The 24903-nt window shown below is 47.0% G+C and overlaps 2 protein-coding genes across 6 annotated transcripts in view; one reads left to right on the forward strand and one right to left on the reverse strand.

Moving 5' to 3' along the window:
• Positions 1 to 203: 203 nt before the first annotated feature.
• On the reverse strand, positions 204 to 8805 carry LOC145361635 (ATP-sensitive inward rectifier potassium channel 11-like). Its single transcript, XM_080217513.1, has 2 exons — positions 8658 to 8805; positions 204 to 2227 (listed from the first exon to the last, which is right to left on the reverse strand). The coding sequence occupies exon 2, from the start codon at positions 2200 to 2202 to the stop codon at positions 958 to 960; it is 1245 nt and encodes a 414-aa protein (XP_080073639.1). The 5' UTR covers positions 2203 to 2227; positions 8658 to 8805; the 3' UTR covers positions 204 to 957.
• A 14770-nt stretch (positions 8806 to 23575) lies between these two features.
• scaf1 (SR-related CTD-associated factor 1) overlaps positions 23576 to 24903 on the forward strand; it is a 41349-nt gene continuing 40021 nt past the window's right edge. For 2 of the 5 annotated variants that reach the window (XM_080217419.1, XM_080217424.1), the window contains exon 1: positions 23576 to 23686. The gene's annotated coding sequence lies outside the window, so the exon portion shown is untranslated. The remainder of the gene's footprint in view (positions 23687 to 24903) is intronic. The other 3 variants (XM_080217420.1, XM_080217422.1, XM_080217421.1) reach the window with 2 other exon arrangements.

Raw genomic sequence — 24903 nt, forward strand, 5'->3', positions numbered from 1 at the left:
ACCAACAGTCTGTGTATGTATTTTGTAACTTAAATATAATTGACTGCTTTATTTGATTGTGAAAGGTTAGCCTTGCTTTGTCCCAATTTGCCATGAAGAAGGCGTCGTCCCCTTTTGAAGGTTTCTTTTGTATATTTCCACTTCATCTTTGAACCGTTAGCTAATTGATAGAACACCTCTTGAACATCTGAATGCACCTATACCAATTTATTTTCGGGACTTGGATAAATGCTTCACAGAACAAAGCACAGTACAAACAACACAAGGCTTTGTTGTTTCAAAATAGGCAATGCACAATGAGTAGAAGTCGCAGTTGCTCTCGCTTCCGCTTAATTTTATATCTGAATAAACCCAAATCACAATTTTAGCCTGAGAATTACAACATGTCAGTTTAGCGTGTGCCCTTCAGTCAGAGAAGGTTGGAGTCGCTGCTTCCAATGAACATATCCATTGGTGAATAGGTTTACCACTAACCTGGAGAAAACCAACTCCCAGATTACGTTGTATGTCAGGTCATATTCGCAATGGTCAACTTGTGCAAGTAGTTAGTTACAGAAGGCAATGTAAGTGTAGCACGTAGAATGTTAACACTTAACACCAGCGAAACTTGTACCTGTGTGCCCAATCCATGGGTAGTGCAAATTGAATTAACAGAGTATCAAAATGGAGACCAACGTGTACTTAAATAAAAGAAAAATACTGCAGATGCAGGAATCTGAAAGATAAATAGGAAATGCTGGAAAATCTCAGCGGGTCTGACAGCATCCGTGGGGAGAGAATAGAGCCAACGTTTCGATTCTGGATGACCCTTTGTCAGAGCTAAGAGCAAAGAAAACATCTCTTCTGATCCCGTGTCCAAAATGAGGAAGGAGGAGTGGGGCAATGAGCCTTGATTTTAGACAGGATGAGGATTGAAGGAGACGGATTTTCAGTTGAGGAGATCTGGTGGAAGAAGGTTCAGCGCGGTAACGAGTGTGACTCCATGACTTTCTGTGACTCCAAATCGGATAAACAATCGACGGATTGGAAACGCACGGATGATTTCATGCGCCCCCCAGGGATACTGATGTTCTTGCAGAAACTCCTTTTGTGCAGAGTGCCCAACGGCAGGTGTGGACCATTGTCCGTTTGGTTTTGCCCTCTCTCCTCCGCCTCAAGCTCTCTGGCGCTACAAAGCGGGGTCTTGGACCGCACGGTGTTGCCAAACTTTGAATAGTCGACCGAGTATCTTCCCTCCTCCTCTGTCACGATGGGCACAAACCTGTGGCCCCAGAAGATCTCCTCCGGTAGGTAAGACGTCCTGGCTTGGGTGGTGATGCCAGTCGTCTCCACCACACCTTCCAGGATGACGACCACCTCCAGGTCTTCCTGTTGGAGGCTGACGGCCGACAGGTCGTAGAGGGGGCTGTTTCTGTCGATGGCGTGGCTGATGATGAGGGGGGAGACCAGGAAGATGGCGTTAATCCCCACTGGGTTCTCCACTTGGATGTCAATCTGCGAGATGGGGATGACCTCTCCTTCCTGGGTGGTAGTCTTCCTCACCAGCTGCATTTGGATGGTGGCACTGATGATCATACTCTTCCTCAGGTCCCCCACCCGGAACATGAAGCACAACTTGCCATTCCTCTGGGCGATGACTGCATACTTGCTGAAGATGATGGTTTCCGCTCTGCGGTTGGCCTGGGCAGTCTTCATGAAGATGCAGCCGAGCATGACGGCGTTGACGATGAGGCCTGAGATGTTCTGCATGATGAGGACGGTGATGGCCAGGGGGCACTCCTCGGTCACCATCCTGCTCCCGAACCCAATGGTCACCTGCACCTCAATGGAGAAGAGGAAGGCGGAGGTGAAGGACGTGATGCTGGTGATGCAGGGGACCACACTGTCCTGCCTGGAGTCCAGGTCCCCGTGCGCAAAGGCAATGAGCCACCAGAGTATCGCAAAGAGCATCCAACTGCACAGGAACGACATGGTGAAGATCACCAGGGTGTAAGGCCACTTGAGGTCCACCAGGGTGGTGAAGACATCTTGAAGGAAGCGGCCTTGCTCTCGAATGTTCTTGTGGGCCACGTTGCAGCCTCCGTTTTTGGTAACGAAGCGAGCTTTCCTGGACTTGGCGCGGTATCGAGGCTGGGAGACCTCGTTCTCCACCAACCTGGTCAATAGATACTCATCCGGAATGATACCCTTCCTTGCCAACATGGTTCCTGTGGCTGGAGGTGGCTGTCTACGGGAACAGAACAAACACAGAATCACAGAACACTACAGTGCAGAACAGGCCCATCAAGTCTGCATCGACACATGACCTGCCCACCCCATTCCACGAGCCAGCACTTGGCCCACAGCTCTGAATGTTATAAGAACTGGGAGCAGGAATAGGCCATCTGGCCCCTCGAGTCTGCTCCGCCATTCAATAATGACTCAGCTCCACTTACCCGCCCGCTCACCATAACCCTTAATTCCTTTACTGTTCCAAAAATTTATCTATCCTTGCCTGAAAAACATTCAATGAGGGAGGCTTCACTGGGCAGGGAATTCCACAGATTCCCAATGGTTTGCAACCTGTCAAGTTCTCATCCAGGCACTGTTTAAAGATGTGAGGCATCCCGCCCCCAACACCCTCCCAGGCAGCGCATTCCACACCATCACCACCCTCAAACTATTTCCTCAAATCCGCCCTAAACCTCCCACTCTTCCCCTTTAACTTGCTCCCCCTCGTAACTGACCCTTCAACTAAAGGGGAACAGCTGCTTCCTGGACAAGATGTAGATGGTAAATCCCTTTGCTGCCCCACTGTGCATCAAGATTCTGTTTATTGGATCATTTTCTCAGACTGTTGCTATGGGCGCTTACACTTGGCCATATTGTAGGTGCCTGAACGTTATTCAGCTGCAGTAAGAAGTCTCACAACACCGGGTTAAAGTCCAACAGGTTTATTTGGAATCACGAGCTTTCAGAGCACTGCTCCTTCATTAGGTGAGTAATAAAGGAACAACTCTCCGAAAGCTCGTAATTCCAAGTGTTGTGAGAAATGTGTTGCTGTGAGACTTCTTACTTTGCCCACTCCAATCCAACACCGGCATCTCCACATCATAGTTATTCTGCTGACTATCCATTCATTTTCTTTCTCCTTCCTCTCCCCTCCCTCCCTAGTCCAATGGTGTCCCGTACCTGGTCCAAGTGAACCAAGGCAATGGCCTGAACTCTATCACCTCGCCTGCCTCGGAATCGGAGTGGGCGAGGGTCCGACAGTGGATATCCCCATTGACCTCGGGCAGGAATTTCCAGTCTCGCCTGTGCGAGGCTGCAAAATTGCACCCAGTGGGTGGTTATTCAGCTGTGGGCGCCATCACAGCAAAGCCCGATTCCAGCCAGCCAACACCCCGGAGAGCAATCCAGCTCAGGAAAGCTGGTTGAATCTCCTCCCCTTCACCGCGGACCCGCAAAGACTTCGGCACCATCCAGGTTGGGGTCAACTCCCTCCGAGTGATGGAGGGGAGGGGGAAGCTGAGGCACACCTCGCCTGTACGGCCCAGTGTCTCTTGGCTATGAGGGTTTATCCAAGCAGCCATTGACAAAACCAGTAGAGCCTCTCTTTGATACGATGGTCATGTTTTACTGGAGGAAGAGAGAATCGAGTCATAGAGGTTTACAGAATGGAAACAGGCCCTTCGGCCCAACTTGTCCATGCCGCCCTTTTTTTAACCATTAAGCTAGTCCCAATTGCCTGTGTTTGCCCCATGTCCCTCTATACCCATCGTACCCATGTAACTGTCGCAATGCTTTTCCAAATACAAAATTGTACCTGCCTTTACCACAGCTTCTGGCAGCTCGGTCCACCCTCTGGACCCTTTTGTATCTCTCCCCTCTCACCTTAAACCTATGCCCTCTCGTTTTAGACTCTCCTACCTTTGGGAAAAGACATTGACTCTCTAGCTGATCTACGCTCCTCATTATTTTATAGACCTCTATAAGATCACCCCTCAGTCTCCTACGCACCAGAGAAAGAAGTCCCAGTCTATCCAGCCTCTCCTTATAACTCAAACCATCAAGTCCCGGTAGCATCCCAGTAAATCTTTTTTGCACTCTTTCTAGTTTAATAATATCCTTTCTATAATAGGGTGACCAGAATTGCACACATTATTCCAAGTGTGGCCTTACCAATGTCTTGTACAACTTCAACAAGACGTCCCAACTCCAGTATTCAATGTTCTGATTGATGAAACCAAGCATGCCGAATGCCTTCTTCACCACTCTGTCCACCTGTGACTCCACTTTCAAGGAGCTATGAATCTGTACCCTTAGATCTCTTTCTTAGATCTCTCCCCTAGTGTTAACTAAGTAAGTCCTGCCCTAGTTCAATTTACCAAAATGCATCACCTCGCATTTATCTAATAGAAAAAGAGAAAGAAATAGCCGGGAGCAATCAAATTTGCATTTATATAGCACCTTTCACTAGCTCCAGATGTCCCAACATGCTTTATTGTGAATTAAGTACTTTTGAATGGCGATCTCTAATTCTATTGTTCACTTTGGAGATGTGGGTGGAGATGTCTCTGTGGTGGAACATGAATCCATAATTCTGAGGCAGGGCAGTGCTGTTACAAACAGTACCATCAGGCTTAGCAGCATGAAAAATGCATTGTAAAAGTTGGAGCTTTTAGCCTGGTTTTTTTGGACTGATGCTATTCTAACACTTTATACCACACTGAATAACCCACACCAGCATCTACAGAGTAACTGCCACGGGGGAGATCCGAGCATTTCATTCACTCCTGTCAATCCTCCAGTGTAGATTTTGAGACGTGTCTGATGCACTTCAGGTGTGACATCTAGAATCAGATATTTTCCCTCAAAGAAAAAAAATGACCAACAGTGAAAGTCAGCTGTCCAGACAGCAGTAATGCCAGTGAGAATGAAGGAAGATTCAGCCCATGAGGCTGGCCTCTTGGAGTATGAGCTCCCTGATTGAGGTAATGATTGGAGTATGAGCTCCCTGATTGAGGTAATGATTGGAGTATGAGCTCCCCGATTGAGGTAATGATTGGAGTATGAGCTCCCCGATTGAGGTAATGATTGGAGTATGAGCTCCCCGATTGAGGTAATGATTGGAGTATGAGCTCCCCGATTGAGGTAATGATTGGAGTATGAGCTCCCCGATTGAGGTAATGATTGGAGTATGAGCTCCCCGATTGAGGTAATGATTGGAGTATGAGCTGCCTGATTGAGGTAATGATTGGAGTATGAGCTCCCTGATTGAGGTAATGATTGGAGTATGAGCTCCCTGATTGAGGTAATGATTGGAGTATGAGCTCCCTGATTGAGGGCCGGAGCTAGCAAGGGGGTAAAGCCCCCTCATATATCAGCACTGATCATTTCCCAGTCACGCCTACCAAAAATGTACTGGTGACCATCAGGTAATAACAGGATCAGGCCATGCAGCGATGACCCACAGAGTTGAATAGCTCCTGAAGAAACACTGACTGGATTCATACGGAAAGAATAAGCATTTGGGAGCGGGATGGTCAATACTCACAGACCCACGCTGCTGGAAGGACTCATCGTCGTTGGAAAAAATGTAAGAATAGACCTTCAGAGATTCTCTACAGTGCGGAACGAGGCCATTCAGCCCATCAAGTCTGTACCGACTCTCCAACAGAGCATGGCACCCAGGCCCTACTCCCATAATTCCATACACTTACCAACTGCCAAATCTACATATCTTTAGACACTAAGGGACAATTTATCATGGCCAATCCATCTAACCTACACATCTTTGGACACTAAGGGACAATTTAGCACAGCCAATCCACCTCAATTACACATCTTTGGACTGTGGGAGGAAACCAGAGCACCCGGAGGAAACCCACGCAGACACGGAGAGAAAATCCAAACATGTGCAGGTTAGGTTGATTGGCCAGGCTAAATTACCCCTTAGTGTCCTGAGATGTGTAGGTTAGAGGGATTAGCGGGTAAAATAAATGTAGGGATATGGGGGTAGGGCCTGGGAGGTTTTGTGGCCGTTACAGACTCAGTGGGCTGAATGGCCTCTTTCTGTACTGTCGGGTTTCTATGATTCCTGATGCGCAGACTCCACCTGGAGAACACTGTTGCAGTACAATGCAAAATACCACACTCAGAGCACACACGAGCCAATAGCGTGTGTCAGTTCCTCTCTGAAGAGCGAGCTTTAAATCTCAGTTCGCCACAGCAAAGTTAGAGGCAGGAAAATTTCTGTCGAGGTGACGGAGAGAGAGAGAGAGAGAAAATTCAGTCCTCGCTGTGTTGGAACGAAACTGTGAGCGGGTGAAGGACGGCAGGACGTGACAATCCTTCCTCAGGGTTTAGAATCGACTCGTGATGAGATGTTGGTGTGCGCGGGAACACCATGAGTGTTGTCAACTGTAACGAAGCTAGATGACACTTTCTGTCTAACTCAGAAAGTATTGTAACTAATCTCACAACGCCTGGTTAAAGTCCAACAGGTTTATTTGGTGTCACGAGCTTATGGAACGCTACTCTTTCATCAGGTGATGAAGGGGCAGTGCCCCGAAAGCTTGTGCCACCAAATAAACCTGTCGGACTTTAACCTGGTGTTTTGAGGCTACTTCCTGTGCCCACCCCAGTCCAACACCGGCATCTCCACATCAAAAAATAATCAATTTAACATTCACTCCGGGGATCTGGACACAAAATCCAGGCTGCCAGTCCAGGAACAGTGGTCAGCACTGCTGCCTCACAACACTAGGGACCCGGGTTCGATTCCTGGTTTGGGTCACTGTCTGTGCATGTTCTCCCCGTGTCTACGTGGATTTCCTCCCAGAGTCCGAAAGATGTGCAGGTTAGGGTGCATTGATGTGGAGATGCCAGCGTTGGACTGGGGTAAACACAGTAAGATATCTGACAACACCAGGTTTAAGTCCAACCGATTTATTTGATAGTAAACTCACAAGCTTTTGGGGTTTCTCCCTTCGTCAGGTGAATGGAGAGTTCTGGCCTCAGACAGAGCATATAATAGCAGGCAGTTTACAGATTACTGATTAGAATGCAAGTCTTTACAACTAACCTGCTATTCAAGTCTTAGGGTGCATTGGCCATGCTAAATTTTTCCTTAGTGTACCCAAACAGGCACCAGAGTATGGCGACTAGGGGATTTTCACAGTAACTTCATTGCAGTGTTAATGTAAGCCTAATTGTGAGGTTATCCACTTTGGTAGCAAAAACAGAAAGGCAGATTACTATCTGAATGGCGATAAATTGAGCGAGGAATGTGCGACGAGACATAATCCTAACCCTAACCCTAACCTTCATACATCAGTCACTGACAGTAAGCATGCAGGTGCAGCAGACGATAAAGAAAAGTTAAAGATTATTATTGTCACAAATAGGCTTATATTAACAGTAAATTTAGCATGGTCAACGCACCCTAACCAGCACATCGTTCGGACTGTGGGAACAAACCGGAGCACCCAGAGGAAACCCACGCAGACACGGGGAGAATGTGCAAACGTGCACACAGACAGCAACCCGAGGCTGGAATTGAATCCAAGTCCCTGGTGCTGTGAGGCGGCAGTACTAACCACTGTGCCACATGCTGCCCTGGTATCCTCACTGACATTTGGGGTCTTAGTTTGTATTTATCCTTCAATTAACATCAGCAAAGTAAGTTATCTGGTGCTCATTACATTGCTGTTTGTGGGATCTTGCTCTGCGTACACTGGCTGCCAGATAACAGGGTGGCATAGCGCCAGGGACGGGGGTTCGATTCCTGGCTTGGGTCACTGTCCGTGAGGAATCTGCACGTTCTCCCCGTGTCTGCGTGGGTTTCCTCCGGGTGCTCCGGTTTCCTCCCACAGTCCAAAGATGTGCAGGTTAGGTGGATTGGCTGTGCTAAATTGCCCCTTAGTGTCCAAAGATGTGCAGGTTAGGGTGGATCAGCCGTGCTAAATTGCTGCTTACTGTCCAAAGATGTGTGGATTAGGTGGATTGGCCGTGCTAAATTGCTCCTTAGTGTCCAAAGATGTGTAGATTAGGTGGATTGGCCGTGCTAAATTGCTCCTTAGTGTCCAAAGATGTGTAGGTTAGGTGGATTGGCCATGCTAAATTGCTCCTTAGTGTCCAAAGATGTGTAGATTAGGTGGATTGGCCGTGCTAAATTGCTCCTTAGTGTCCAAAGATGTGTAGGTTAGGTGGATTGGCCATGTTAAATTGCCTCTTAGTTGTCAGGGGAACTAGCTAGGGTAAATGCATAGGGGTTACGGGGATAGAGCCTGGGTGGAATTGTGGTCGGTGCTGACCCGATGGGCCGAATGGCCTCCTTCTGCACTGTAGGGATTCTATGATATCCCCTGCAATCCAGGAGGGACTATCTATTGAAAGTGTTTTGGGATGGGGAGGTTGAGAGGGGCTATATAAATGCACGTCTTTCCCTCTCACACGGAATGAAAGTTGGGTGATGTTTGAAATTTGAGGAATGGGACCTGGTGCCAGATGACACTTAATTCTGGATACAAATGAGCCGCATTCTTAATTTAGCCATCACCCAATCTCCCCTCAGTAAACAGGGGCAGTGCTGTGTAGCAAATAGCCAGGATTGCGTTACCTGCCTGCATGTGTCTGTGAGTACAAAGGGTCAGGGAAGCAGAACGTTTACTGACCTTGGCTACAAGCGGAGAGCGGTATCCTTTATCTTCCTCCGTTGTTTGCCGACTCCCTTTAATTTGCCCAGTTACGATCCCGGGTGTCTCGGATTCAGCATCCCTCTCCTCCGAGCTCTCCGCTGGGTGGCCTCACCTGGCGGAAAGAGGTTATATCCCTCCCCCCCCCCCACCCCCGGGTTGGCTTGTGCGTGAGAGACACCAGGAGCGCAGGCAGGGCTGGAGGGAAGTGTCACAAAAGGAATCAGCTGATCAATCAATTTCCATGGAAACAACGGATAGGACCCTTAAAGTGACGGCTTAAGGGCAAGTGGGGGATTTTATTTTTGCCCAACATCTGTGGCAGCACAAATTCTTCTTAAAGGGGAGGTGCCGAACCAATAACGTTAACCGCAGGAGTAAATTGTCAGTCTCAACACGGTTAGCTTTGGAATTAATAACCTGAGGCAGCGAGGAGCTACAGAGGAGCCTGAACAGCAACCCCGGAATACCAAGCGATATTAAGTTTGAAATGTATTTATTAGTGTCACAAGTAGGCTTACATTAACACTGCAATGAAGTGACAGTGAGAATCCCCTGTTCCTGTTTGGGTACACTGAGGGAGGATTTAGCATGGCCAATGCACCCTAACCAGTCCAAAGATGGTGCAGGTTCAATTGATTGGCCAGAGTAAACTGTCCCTTAGTGTCAGGGGGATTAGCAGGGTAAATAAGAGGGGTTATGGGGTTAGGGCCTGGCTGGGATTGTGTTCGGTGCAGTCTCCATGGGCTGAATGGCCTCCTTCTGCACTGTAGGGACTCTATGATTTCTATGACTGTGGGAGGAAACTGGAGCACCCGGAGAAAACCCACGCAGACATGGGGAGAACATGCAGACTCTGCACAGACAGTGACCCAAGCCAGGAATCGAACCAGGTAAAGACGGCAGATTTCCTTCCCTGAAGGATGTTAGTGAACCAGATGGATTTTTCCAACAATCGACAATGGTTTCACAGTCATCAGTGGATTCCGAGTTTTTTTAAATTGAATTCAAATTCCACCATCTGCCGTGGTGGGATTCGAACCCGGGTCCCCAGAACATCAGCCTGGGTCTCTGGATTACTAGTCCAGTGACAATATCAAGTCACTACCTTCCCCCTATCTGCTACCACTGACCTTTCAGGCAGCGCATTCCAGATCATAACAACTGGCTGTAGGAAAAGTCAAGATTCTCCTCATCCACCCGTTGATTTACCTTAAATCTTGGTGAAAAATTCTGGAATAACTCAACAGGGCTGGCTGTACCTGTGGAGAGAGAAACAGGGTTAATGTTCCGAGCCTTCTATAAGACTCTTGGAAGAGTCACATGGGAGGCGGTGGCCTAGTGGTATTATCACTAGGCTATTAATCCAGAAACTCAGCTAATGTTCTGGGGACCCGGGTTCGAATCCCACCACGGCAGATTGTGGAATTTGAATTCAATTAAAAAAAATCTGGAATTAAGAACCTACTGATGACCATGAAACCATTGTCGGAAAAACCCATCTGGTTCACTAATGTCCCTTTAAGGAAGGAAATCTGCCGTCCGTACCCAGTCTGGCCTACATGTGACTCCAGAGCCACAGCAATGTGGTTGACTTTCAACTGCCCTCTGAAATGGTCCAGCATGCCACTCAGTTCAAGGACAACCACGGATGGGCAATAAATGCTGGCCAGCCAGCAACATCCATGTCCCAGGAATGAATTAAAAAAAAGCTCTGTTTCTCTCTCTGCACAGAGGCTATCAAACCTGCTGAGATTTTCCAGCGCTTCCTGCTTTTATTTCAGAGCTCCGGCAGCTGCAGAATTTTGCCTTTGTTTGCCCTCAACCCCTCTTTTCTCTCTCTCTAATGTCTGCATGTTTGCTCTTCCGAGCAGAGGTTCAGAGGATTTTAGGTGTCCAGATCATCAACAAACTGTCCTGGTCCCCCCATGTTGACACTATAGTTAAGAAAGCATAAGAACATAAGAAGTAGGAGCAGGAGTAGGCCATCTAGCCCTTCGAGCCTGCCAAACGCTCACCAACGCCCACCAACGCCTCTAGTTTCTCAGAAGACCAAGGAAATTTGGCATGTCAGCTATGACTCTCATCAACATTTACAGATGCCCCATAGAAAGCATTCTTTCTGGTTGTATCACAGCTTGGTATGGCTCCTGCTCTGCCCAAGACCACAAGAAACTACAAAAGGTTGTGAATGTAGCCCAAACCATCACGCAAACCAACCTCCCAACTATTGACTCTGTCTACACTTCCTGCTGCCTTGGCAAGGCAGCCAGCATAATAAAGGACTCCACACACCCCAGACATTCTCTCTTCCACCATCTTCCATCGGGAAAAAGATACAGAAGTCTAAGGTTACGTACCAACTGAGTCAAGAACAGCTTCTTCTCTGCTGCCATCAGACTTTTGAATGGACCTACCTCACACTAAGTTGATCTTTCTCTACACCCCATCTTGCCAGCTCATCTCTAATCCCGTACAACTTCACCTTCTGTACCAGTCTGCCATGTGGGGCCTTGTCAAAGTCCATGTGGACAACATCTACTGCCCTACCCTCATCAATCATCTTCGCCACTTCCTCAAAAAACTCAATCAAGTTCATGAGATTCGACCTCCCCCTCACAAAACCATGTTGCCTCTCATCATATGTCCACTTATAGAACATAGAACATAGAACACTACAGCACAAACAGGCCCTTCGGCCCACAAGTTGCGCCGATCACATCACCTACCAACCTACAGACCTATCTATAACCCTCAATCTCATTAAACCCCATATACTCATCCAGAAGTCTTTTAAAAGACCCCAGCGAGTTCGCCTCCACCACCACTGACAGCAGCCGATTCCATTCACTCACCACCCTCTGAGTGAAAAACTTACCCCTAACATCACTTCTGAACCTCCCTCCCCGCACCTTAAATCTGTGTCCTCTCGTAGCGACCATTTCAACCCGGGGAAATAGCCTCTGAGAATCCACCCTATCTATTCCTCTCAACATTTTGTAAACTTCTATCAGGTCGCCTCTCAACCTTCGTCTCTCCAGGGAAAAGAGTCCCAGCTCCCTCAACCTAACTTCATAAGGCATGCCTCCCAGTCCAGGCAACATCCTTGTAAATCTCCTCTGTACCCTTTCAATAGCTTCTACTTCTTTCCTATAGTGAGGCGACCAGAACTGCGCACAATACTCTAAATGAGGCCTGACAAGGGTCTTATAAAGTTGCAGCATTACCTCCCGACTCCTAAACTCAATCCCTCGATTAATGAAGGCCAGTACACCATACGCCTTCTTGACCACCTCCTCCACCTGCGAGGCCGATTTAAGAGTCCTGTGGACCCGGACCCCAAGATCCTTCTGCTCTTCAACACTACTCAGGCCTCTGCCCTTGATAGTGTACTCGTTCATCCCGTTGGTTCTGCCAAAATGGACGACTACACATTTATCTGCGTTGAAGTCCATCTGCCACTTCTCCGCCCAGTCCTCCATCCTATCTATGTCCTGCTGCAACTTTTGCCATCCTTCCAGACCATCCACAACACGACCAACCTTCGTGTCATCAGCGAACTTACTTACCCATCCCTCCACTTCCTCATCCAGGTCATTTATGAAAATGACAAACAACAAGGGTCCCAGAACAGATCCTTGAGGCACTCCGGTGGTGACTGACCTCCATTCAGAAAAAGCCCCATCCACAACCACTCTCTGCCTTCTGCAGGCAATGTAAGGATTCGCATTTTAATCAGTAATCTCTAAACTGTCTGTGCTTTATATGCTCTGTCTGAGGCCAGAACTCTCCATTCACCTGACGAAGAGGCTGTCCCCTCGAAAGCTAGTGAGAATATTATCAAATAAATAGGTTGGACTAAAACCTGGTGTTGTCAGACTTTTTACTGTGTTCTGCAGGCAAGCCAGTTCTGGATCCACAAGGCCAAAGGCCCTTGGATCCCTTGGCCTCTCACCAAGTGGGAGTAAATCCTGTCTCGAAGAACCCTCTCCAATAATTTCTCTACCACTGTTGTAAGGCTCACTGGCCTGTAATTACCTGGATTATCCTTGCTACCCTTCTTAAACAAAGGAACAACATTGGCTATTCTCCAATCCTCTGGGACCTCCCCTGTAACCAGTGAGGATACAAAGATTTCTCTCAAGGCCCCAGCAATTTCCTCCCTTGCCTCTCTCAGTGTTCTGGAGTATATCCCATCAGGAACTGGGGACTTGTCTGCCTCAATGTTTCTCAAGAACCTCAAAACCTCCTCCTTTTTGATCTCGACATGACTCAGACTATCTACACACCCTTTCCCAGACTCATCATCCACCAAGTTCTTCTCTTTGGATAATACTGACACAAAGTATTCATTTAAAACCTGACCCATTTCTTCTGGCTCCATGCATAGATTCCCTCCCCTGTCCTTGAGTGGGCCAACCCTCGTCCTGGCTACCCTCTTGCTCTTTATATTTGTATAAAAAGCCTTGGGCTTTTCCTTAATCCTACTGGCCAATGGCTTTTTGGGACCCCTTTTAGCCCTCCTTACTCCTTGCTTAAGTTTCTTTCTACTTTCCTTTATTCCACACTTGCTTAATCTGTTTCCAGCCTCCTAGCCTTGACAAATGCTTCCTTTTTCTCTTTGACCAAGCTTACAATGTCTCTCATTATCCAAAGTTCCTGAAAGTTGCCATATTTATCCTTTATCCTTACAGGAATGTGCCGGTCCTGGATCCCTATCAACTTACACTTGAAAGCCTCCCACATGCCAGATTTTGATTTGCCCTCAAACATCTGCTCCCAATCTACATTCTTCAGTTCCTGCCTAATATTGTTGTCATTAGCCTTCCCCCAGTTTCGCTCCTTCACTTGAGGAATACACTTACCTTTAGCCATCAGTACCTTAAACCTCACTGAATTGTGGTCACTGTTCCCAAACTGCTCCCCTACTGAAACATCAATCACCTGGCCAGGCTCATTCTCCAATACCAGGTCCAGTGTGGCCCCTTCCCTCGTTGGACTATCTACATACTGTTTTAAGAAGCCCTCCTGGATGCTCTTTATAAACTCTGCCCCATCCATGCCCCGAACACAAAGTGAGTCCCAGTCAATATAGGGGAAGTTAAAATCTCTCACCACAACAACCCTATTACTTTTATACCTTGCCAAGATCTGCCTACATATCGGTTCCTCTATCTCCCGCTGGCAGTTAGGTGGCTTATAGTAAACCCTCAACAGTGTGATTACATCCTTCCTGTTCCTGAGCTCTACCCATATTACCCTGCTGTATGAACCCCCTGAGGTGTCGTCCCCCCAGTACAGCTGTGATATTCTCCTTAACCAGTACTGCAACACCCCCACCCCTTTTACATCCCCCTCTATCCCACTTGAAACATCTGTATCCTGGGGTGTTAAGCTGCCAATCCTGTCCTTCCCTTAACCAAGTCTCCGTAATAGCAACAACATCATAGTTCCAAGTACTAATCCAAACTCTAAGTTCATCTGCCTTACCTCACATTGAAACAAATGCACTTCAGTCCACCAGACCCTCTTTGAATAGTAACCATACCCTGCCTGCTCTTTCTCCGAGCCTTTGCATGCAAATAACGTCAATACACCAGTAGGAAAAAAATACATGAATGGAAATCAGCCAAATGTACCTGGGGCAATGGTCAACAAAATGTCTCGTGGGGGCCGCACTCAGGACCCAGTTGGACTACATGTGGGCTGCGGTGGCACAATGGTTAACACTGCTACCTCATAGTGTCAGTGACCCGGGTTCGATTCCCTGCTTGGGTCACTGTCTTTGCAGAATCTGTACATTCTCCCCGTGTCTGCGTGGGTTTCCTCCGGCTTCCTCCCACCGTCCAAAAGACGTGTGGGTTAGGATGCATTAACCGTTGTAATTCTCCCTTAATGTACCCGAACAGGTGCCAGAGTGTGGCAACTAGTAACAATACTTTTCACTGTGTGTTAATACATGTGACAATAATAAATCAAATCAAAAAATCCAAACTAGGGGATTTTCACAGTAACTTCATTGCAGCATTAATGTAAGTATACTTGTGACACTAATAAACTTTTTAAAGTTTTATGTGGCACCCAGGCTGTCGGTTACCCACCTCTAATGTGGTGACTTTTTAATTCACTGTACTCCCTCTAATTTTCACCGCTGATTCATTACAGGTCCAGGCTGCATGACAAGTTTAGCATGACAAGTGTGAATATTTCCACATCGCACCAAATACTTCTGTCATCTGAATCCTGCGTCCAGCCTGAGTGCAGAGGATTGTGAAAGTGAGAATTCCTCCTCCAAACACTTTCATGACCCCAGGCGCAGATAATGAAGTGGAAATGGTCAAGAACTTCAAGTTTCTAGGTGTCCAGATCACCCACAACCTATCCTGGTCCCTTCATGCCAACACTATAGTTAAGAAAGCCATCAACAGTGGGTTAGCACTGCTGTCTCACAGCGCCAGGGACTGGGGTTTGATTCCTGGCTTGGGTCACTCTCAGTGCGGTGTCTGCATGTTCTCCCCATGTCTGCGTGGGTTTCCTCCGGTTGCTCCGATTTCCTCCTACATTCTGAAGGAGGTGCTGGTTAGGGTGCATTGACCCGAACAGGCGCTGGAGCGTGGCGGCTAGGGGAATTTCACAGTAATTTCATTGCAGTGTTAATGTAAACCTTACTTGTGACACTAATAAATAAACTTTAACTTTTATTTTCTCAGGAGGCTAAGGATATTTTTACGGAGGCAACACAGAAAACATCCTTTCTGGTTGTATCACAGCTTGCTCTGACCAAGATCTCAAGGAACTACAAGGGATTGTGAATGTAGCCCAATCCATCACGCAAACCAGCCTCCCATCCATTGACTCTGTCTACACTTCCCGCTGTCTTGAAAAAGCATAATCAAGGAGCCTACACACCCCGGGCATTCTCTCTTCCACTTTCTTCCATCGGGAACAAGGTACAAAAGTCTGAGGACACATAACAACCGAGAACAGCTTCTTCCCTGCTGCTGTCAGACTTCTGAATGGATCTACCTTGCATTAATTTGATCTTTCTCTACACCCTAGCGATGACTGTAACATTATATTCTTCCATCTCTCATTTCCTTCTCTGTGAAAGATATGCTTTGTCTGTACTCCGCGCAAGAAACAATACTTTTCACTGTAATACATGTGACAACAATAAATCAAACCAACGCTGTATGGTACACAACAACAACTTGCATTTACACAGCACCGTCATGCCCCAAGGCATTTCACAGGCTCCAGATTCAGGCGAAAGTTGTCACCAACTGATATGAGGACATTTGGTCAAAGGGGTGTGTTTTAAGGAGTGTGTTATAGCAGACAGAGAGAAAGAAGCCGAGAATTTTAGGGAGGGAATTGCAGCATCTGGGGACTCGACAACCCAAGGTGCGAGCGGTTAACGTTTCTACAAGCGAGACGTTGGTGCAGTGGGTTGACTCACACTGCAGGGACACTTCTGGGAGTTAAATCCACCCTCGATTGTGACTTCTGTCCTTGCAGTACCATTTGAGGCCTAATGGGGGTGGTAATGGGCTCCACTGCACATGGCGCCACCTGCAAGAACAACAAGGAATTACACCCCTGGATGGCACGTACCCCAGGCAACATCTACAACACCCACAAACAAGAACAATTTGCAAATAAGTGTATCTCTAGTAGGATTTCCTACAGCAGTCAGTGGGTAATAACTTATATCTAAAAAGGGACATTTTCCCTTACAATTGGTCCATTTGTACCATGATGGGGGAGATGTACACACTTACTTATATCAACAGAAAGATCCATAGGAACAGGAGGAGGCCATTCAGCCCCTCAACTTGTTCTGCCATTCAATGAGATCATTCTTGATCTGCGTTGGGGGCAGCATGGTGGCACAGTGGTTAGCACCGCTACCTCACAACGCCAGGGACCCGTGTTCGATTCCCGGCGTGGGTCACTGTCTGCGCAGAGTCTGCACGTTCTCCCCCGTGTCTGTGTGGGTTTCCTCCGGGTGCTCCAGTTTCCTCCCACATTCTGAAAGATGTGCTGGTTAGGATGCATTGGCCGTGATAAATTCTCCCTCAGTGTAACCCGAACAGGCACCGCAGTGTGGTGACTGGGGGATTTTCACAGTAACTTCATTGCAGTGTTAATGTAAGCCTTACTTGTGACACTAATAAATAAACTTTTAAACTTTTTCTAACTCCATATATTCAGTATCCCCTACATCTCTTTCATGAATAAAAAGTTTTCAATCTCAGATTAAGAAATAAAAATTGATCTAGTATCAACTTGCAGGAGAGTTCCAAATCACTACCACTATTTATGTGTAGACAGAGAACCAAAGATTCCCTACAGTGCGGAGAGAGGCCATTCAGCCCATCGGATCTGCGCCAACTCTCCATAAGTTTAAAGTTTATTTATTAGTGTCACATGTAGGTTTATGTAAAAACTAGGCAGTGGGCCTATTAGAATATGAACTCCCTGATTAAGGGCCCCAGCGGAGGTCTCTCCACAGACAGATCCTCCCCCACTATCTTGGAGACCTGGGGTGGGGGAGGGTACACACAGCAATCCTGTACAATTGTAGGTTGTACCGGTTCACAGGCTCCCAAGTGTGCCCTTTGTGAACCTTATAGAGTCCATGGACCATGTCTACGTTGAGTGTTATAGGCTGCACTTCCTTTACAGTTTCCTCAAAAACTTTCTGTTGATGTTTTGTTTGCCCCACGCTCCTGACTGGTGCGGAGAGGAATGGGGAAGGAGGAGAACCTCCTCGTGAACCTGCTCCTGGCCCTGGTAAAGCTTGCCACCTACAGGGTCCAGGCAGCTAGTATCTGACCCGACTGTCTACCCCTCTACCACGGCTATATTCGCGGCGGGGTGTGGCTGGAGAGGGACCATGAGGTGTCCGAGGGCACTGTCAACACCTTCCGTGCCCTCCGGGCACCGCTGGGGTGCATTATCAACCCTTTTAATCACATTTTAATTTGATGATTTAAGTTTTCTTTCTACTTTGTCCTTTATTTCGGACGGTTCCCCTCCTCTTGGGAACTGCCCTTTTTAATTTATCCTTGAGTTAGATTGATTTTGTTTACTTGTTTGGATCAAAAAGAGATCCCTGATTAAGGGCCAAATTGATGGGCCATTCAGGGAGCTTCTTGATTTAGCCAGGCGTGTCAGTTCCTCTGGGACACCGAGTGTAGGCTGCTAACGGAAAGTGCTCTGTACGCTGTTGTCAGCCTTGTAAATAAAGGGATTTCAGTCAAGGGATTTATGCCTCCGAGGACTTGTTACAACTTACATTAACACTGCAATAAAGTTACTGTGGAATTCCCCTAATCGCTACATTCCAGCGCCTGTTCGGGTACAATGAGGGAGAATTTAGCACGGTCAATGCACCCTAACCAGCACGCTTTTCAGACTGTGGGAGGAAACCAGAGCACCCGGAGGAAACCCATGCAGACACGGGGAGGACATGCAGACTCCACACAGACAGTGAGCCAGGCCGGGGTTCGAACCCAGATCGCTGGCACTGAGAGGCAGCAGTACTAACCACTGTGCCACCCCATCAGAGCATCTTATCCAGACCTTCCCCACCCCCTGCCATCCTTTCCCTCTAACCTGATGTTTTGACATTTTATTCCTGAAAGGTGTCCTCTCACTTTTAGCCTCTCTCCCAGTCTGATAGCAGAGTTTGCAGTTTCTCCCTGTGTCTGCGTGGGTTTCCTCCGGTTGCTCCAGTTTCCTCCCACAGTCCAAAGATGTGTGGGTTAGGTTGATTGGCCATGCTAAATTGTCAGGGGGATTAGCAGGGTAAATGTGTGGAATTACAGGAATAGGGTCTGGGTGAGGTTGAGGTCGGTGCAGACTCGATGGGCCAAATGGCCTCCTTCTGTACTATAGGGATTCTATGTCAATTTTACGTACCCACCAACAAGTGAAAATCATTTCACCCGCTCTCCCTGATCTGACCCCCTTAATGCCTTAAGCCCTACTGTAAAAACACCTCTCTAAACTCCAGGGAATATAACCATAATGTGGATAATGTCTCATTGTGATTTAACCCTTGCTGGGCAGATATCATTAAAACATTGAACATAGAACAGTACAGCACTGTACCATTCAGGCCCTTCGGCCCTCGATGTTGTGCCAAGCTATGTCTAAACCCAAGATCAAGCTATCCCACTCCCTATCATTCTGGGGTGCTCCATGTGCCTATCCAATAACCGCTTGAAAGTTCCTAAAGTGTCCGACTCCACTATCACAGCAGGCAGTGCATTCCACACCCCAACCACTCTCTGAGTGAAGAATCTACCTCGGACATCCCTCCTACATCTCCCACCATGAACCTTACATCCATGAACAGCTACATCCACCCGAGGAAATAGTCTCTGCATGTCCACTCTATCTACTCTCCTCATCATCTTACAAACTCTATTAAGTTGTCTCTCATCCTCCTCCGCTCTAAAGAGAAAAGCCCCAGCTCCCTCAACCTTTCCTCATAAGACCTACCCTCCAAACCAGGCAGCATCCTGGTAAATCTCCTCTGCACTCTCTCCAATGCTTCCACATCCTTCTTATAGTGAGGTGACCAGAACTGAACACAATATTCCAAATGTGGTCTCACCAAGGTCCTGTATAGCTGCAGCATAACCCCACGGCTCTTAAACTCACATCCCCTGTTAATAAATGCTCATTCTGGTAAATCCACACTGCATACCCTCTCCCTTCCTGAAATGCAACACCCAGAACTGCTCAGAGTGAGCATTGGGCGGCACGGTGGCACAGTGGTCAGCACTGCTGCTTCACGGCGCCAGGGACCCAGGTTCGATTCCTGGCTTGAGTCACTGTCTGCGCAGAGTCTGAGTGTTCTCCCCGTGTCTGCATGGGTTTCCTCTGGGTGCTCCGGTTTCCTCCCACATTCCAAAGATGTGCGGGTTAGGTGCATTAGCCATGCTAAATTAACCCTTTAGTGTCCTGGGATGTGTAAGTTAGAGGGATTAGCAGGGTAAATATAGATAGGCTGGGCGAATGGGCTAGGAAATGGCAAATGGAATTTAATGTTGGCAAGTGTGAGGTGGTCCACTTTGGTAGGAATAATGGTAGGAAGGACTATTACTTACGGGGCGAAAAACTGCAGCAGGCGACGGTGCAGAGGGACCTCGGGGTCCTTGTGCATGAGTCGCAAAAACCCAGCCTGCAGGTGCAGCAGGTGGTCAGGAAGGCGAATGGGATGCTGGCCTTCATAGCGAGGGGGATTGAATATAAAAGTAGGGAGGTCTTGCTGCAGCTGTATAGGGCATTGGTGAGGCCGCAGCTGGAGTACTGTGTGCAGTTTTGGGCGCCGCACCTGCGCAAAGATATTTTGGCCTTGGAGGGAGTGCAGAGGAGGTTTACTAGGCTGATACCGGAGTTGAGGGGGTTGAGCTATGAGGAGAGGCTGAATAAACGGGGCTTGTACTCGTTAGAGTTTAGAAGAATGAGGGGAGATCTCATTGAGACGTATAAGATGATGAATGGGATGGACAGGATAGAGGTGGAGAGACTCTTCCCGCTCAAAAAAGACAGTAGGACTACGGGGCACAGCCTCAAGATAAAAGGGGGGCGGTTTAGAACGGAGTTGAGGAGGAACTTCTTCACTCAAAGGGTGGTGAATCTCTGGAATTCTCTGCCCGTTGAAGTGGTGGAGGCTGCCTCGCTAAATATTTTTAAGACGCGGGTTGATGGGTTTTTGATAAGAGAGGGGATTAAGGGTTATGGAGAGAAAGCGGGAAAGTGGAACTGAGCAGCGACAGATCAGCCATGATCTTATTGAATGGCGGGGCAGGCTCGAAGGGCTAGATGGCCTACTCCTGCTCCTATTTCTTATGTTCTTATGTTCTTAAATATGTGGGATTACAGGGATAGGGCCTGGGTGGGATTGTTGTCAGTGCAGACTCAATGGGCTGAATAGCCTCCTCTGCAGTTTAGGGATTCTACGAGTCCGGTATAATCAAACTGGAGTTTGTATCACTGAAACATAACTTTTGTCCCTTCATCCAATCATCTGAATATCATCTGAATACAGAGGCAAGTATTCTGTTTGTCACATTTGCCTGTGACTTGGAATTTTAAGACGTGAAGCTGGAATGATTTATATGCCTGGACCCCTCCCCAAGATCGCTTTGAACGACAGAAGGAGGACATTCAGCCCATCAAGTCTGTACCAACCACAATCCCACCCAGGCCCTATTCCCGTAACCCGACACATTTACCTTGCTAATCCCCCTGACAATTTGTCACAAAAGTAAAATACTGTAGATGCTGAAAATCTGAAAGGAAAACAGAGAATACTCAGCAGGACAGGCAGAGAAACACAATTGCACAGGGCACTGGTGAGGCCACACCTGGAGTATTGTGTGAAGTTTTGGTCACCTTATCTGAGGAAGGATGTCCTTGCTATAGAGGGAGCACAGTGAGGGTTTACCAGGCTGATTCCTGGGATGGCAGGTCTGTCATATAAGGAGAGACTAAGTCGGTTAGGATTATATTCACTGGAGTTTCACTGAGTGAGAGGGGATCTCATAGAAACTTATAAAACTCCAACAGGATTCGACAGGGTGGATTCAGAAAGAATGTTCCCGATGGTGGGGGAGTCCAGAACTAGGGGTCATAGTTTGAGGATAAGGGGTAAACCTTTTAGGACTGAGATGAGGAGAAATTTCTCCACCCAGAGGGTGGGAAATGTGTGGAATTCACTCCCACAGAAAGTAGTTGAGGCCAAAGCGTTGTGTGATTTCAAGAAGAAATTAGATATAGCTCTTGGGGCTAAAGGGATCGAGGGACATGGGGGGGCGGGGAGAAGAGGGGGGGAATCAGGATATTGAATTTGATGATCAGCCATGATTAAAATGAATGGCAGAGCAAGCTTGAAGGGCCGAATGGCCTCCTCGTGCTTCCAGTTTCTATGTTAATATTTTCAGCTCAGAACTCCAGTGTTTCTGACAAAGGGTCATCTAGACCTGAAAAGTTGGCTCTACTCTCTCCCCACAAATACTGTCAGACTTGCTGAGATTTTCCAGCATTTTCTGTTTTTGTTCCACTCTTTCTAGATTTTTCACGATTTATGAAGATGAATTTTATTAGAAACCTGGACCCGAAGCTAAGCAGCCACTAATTGTCCAATTTCACCCAAAGCAGTCGCAGTGTCAGACTTTTGGATGGATCTACCTCGCATTAAGTTGATCTTTCTCTGCACCCTAGCTATGACTATAACACTACATTCTGCACCCTTGCCTTTCCTCCTCCCCATGTACTCTATGAATGGTATGCTTTGGCATACAAGAAACAGCACTTTTCACTGTATCCCAATACATATGACAATAATAAATCAAATCAACAGAGAGCAGCATGGTGGCGCAGTGGTTAGCACTTCTGCCTCACAGTGTCAGTGATCTGGACTCAATTCCTGCCCTGGGTCACTGTCTGTGTGGAGTCTGCATATTCTCCCCGTGTCTACGTGGGTTTCCTCCGGGTGCTCTGGTTGCCTTCCACAGTCCGAAAGACATGGTGGTTAGCTGCATTGACTGTGCTAAATCCTCCCTCAGCGTATTCAAACAGAAATAAACTTAAAACTTCTCCCCATGCACTCTATGAATGGTATGCTTTGTATAGCTCAAGAGAGATTACTTTTAACTTTATCCCAATACATGTGACAATAGTAAATCAAATCAAATATATTAAGTTAATCTTTCACTATACCCTATCTGTAACTGCAACACTATATTCTGCACCGTCTCCTTTCCTTCCCCCCATGTACTCTATGAACTGTATGCTTTGTCTGTATAGTGCGCAAGAAACAATACTTTTCACTGTATCACAATAAATCAAATTCAATACTTTTCACTGTATCCCAATACATATGACAACAATAAATCAAACCCAGTAATTTTCACTGTATCTCAATAAATCAAATGCAATACTTTTCACTGTATCCCAATCTACATGACAATAATAAATCTAATCATATACTTTTCACTGTATCCAATACATGTGACAATAATAAATCAAACCCAATACTTCTCATTGTATCCCAATACATGACAAAAATAAGTCAAACCCAATACTTTTCATCGTATCCAAATACACGTGACAATAAATCAAACCCAATACTGTTCACTGTATCCCAATACATGTGACAATAATAAATCAAACCCAATACTTTTCACTGTATCCCAATCCTTGTGACAATAATAATTCAAACCCAATACTTTTCACTGTATCCCAATACATGTCACAACAAATCAAACCTAATGCTTTTTGCTGTGTCCCAATAAATGTGACAATAATAAATGAAACCCAATAATTTTCACTGTATCCTAATACATGTGACAATAATCAATCAAACCCAATAATTCTCACTGTATCCCAATAAATCAAACCCTATACTTTTCACTGTATCCCAATAAATGTGAGAATAATAAATGAAACCCAATACTTCTCACTGTATCAGAATACATATGACAATAATAAATCAACTCAAATCAGTATCAGAATGGTGATGCCTTTCACTTTAAGGGGCTTCGTGACTTTCCGCCGGATTCCGGCCAGCTGGCCCCGCCCCCTTCCCTCGCGCTTTCGGCTGCTTCCGTCAGCGCTCGGATATTTCCGTCAGTCTCCGTTTCCTCCCCCCTTCGGCCTTCCGCCGCTTCCGTCCGGCCGTCCCCTTCTCCGCCGCCCCCCCCCCCGCCCCCGGCCCCTCGGCCAGATACTGGTGCGCGATGCCCGCCGGGAGTTGTAGTCCAGCCGCCAGGTGCGGCGCCCTCCACTGGCGGCGGTCCGGACTACAACTCCCGGCGTGCCTGGCGGCGCCCGCGCCTGCGCGCTGCTCCCCGGGAGGGGGAGGGGGAGCCGCCAGTGCATTGTGGTAAGATGGTGGCTGCTCCATTGTTCAGCTGTGTGTTTGCAAGAGGCAAAAAACCCCTGAGAGCGACTGGCGCAGGAAATAAGGCCTGAAATTCACATGTAAGGTAATATTAAACCCATCTGTGTGCAAATGGGGCAGGATAGCTGGATTTAAATGGGGGGTTTTGGGAGATGGGGGGGTTTTGACTGCAGTGGATTGGGAATATATTAATCTCAGTGGGGGCAGAGCACCAGGACATCTTTGGGTATCTTCAGGTAGGAGAACCAGGCTATCACAGCCCACAGCAACTGAGGAGACTTTAAATCATGGGGGCTGCTGCTGCTAATTTTCTCCCTCTTTTGCTCCCCACTAGTTGGATCTGCGAGCCGCAATCATTGAGACCCAACTTTGCCAAAATGTGCATTGATTTTACCCCCTCCCCCCTCTCAGAGGGATCATGAAGACTCTCACTGTAATGCTTTTGATTTTATTTATTATTGTCATTTGTATTGGCATACAGTGAAAAGTATTGTTTATTGCATGCTATACACTCCGTTCATAGAGCAGGAAAGGAGAGAGTGCAGAATGTACCGAGGCAGTAGGAAGTGTAAGTAGTGTCAATGGATGGGGGTGGAGTTTGGTTTGATTTCATTTATTAATATCACTTGTTTGGCATATAATTAAAAGTATTATTTTTTGCGCGCTGTACATACTGTTCATAGAGAAGGAAAGGAGCGAGTGTAGAATGTACCGAGGCAGTGGGAAGTGTAGAGTGTGTCAGTGGATGGTTTGATTTGGATTAATATATTTTTGTCACATATATTAGCATACAGGAAGTATTGTTTCTTGCACGCTATATAGACAAAGCATACTTTTCATGGAGAAGGAAAGGAGAGAGTTGCAAAATGTCATGTTACGGTCATAGCTAGGGTGTAGAGAAAGATTAGCTTAATGTGGGGTAGACCCATTCAAAAGTCTGATGGCAGCAGGAAGAAGCTGTTCTTGAGTCAGTTGGTGTGTGACCTCAGACTTTTGTATCTTTTTCCTGATGAAAGAAGGTGGAAGAGAGAATGTCCGGGGTGTGTGGGATCCTTAATTATGCTGGCTGCTTTTCCCAAAGCAGTGGGAAGTATAGATAGAGTCAATGGATGGGAGGCTGGTTTATGTGATGGACTAGGCTACATTCACGACCTTTTGTAGTGTGTGTGTGTTTTCTCTATGTATGTGTTTCTGCTTTCACTTGATCTGCTTTATTTTTGTCACATGTATTGGGATACAGTGAAAATTATTGTTTCTCGTGCTACACAGACAAAAATATACTGTTTATAGAATACATAGAGA

Source organism: Carcharhinus amblyrhynchos, chromosome 35 (genome assembly GCF_965287045.1).
Source record: "Carcharhinus amblyrhynchos chromosome 35, sCarAmb.v2.hapA, whole genome shotgun sequence".
NCBI lineage: Eukaryota > Metazoa > Chordata > Chondrichthyes > Carcharhiniformes > Carcharhinidae > Carcharhinus > Carcharhinus amblyrhynchos.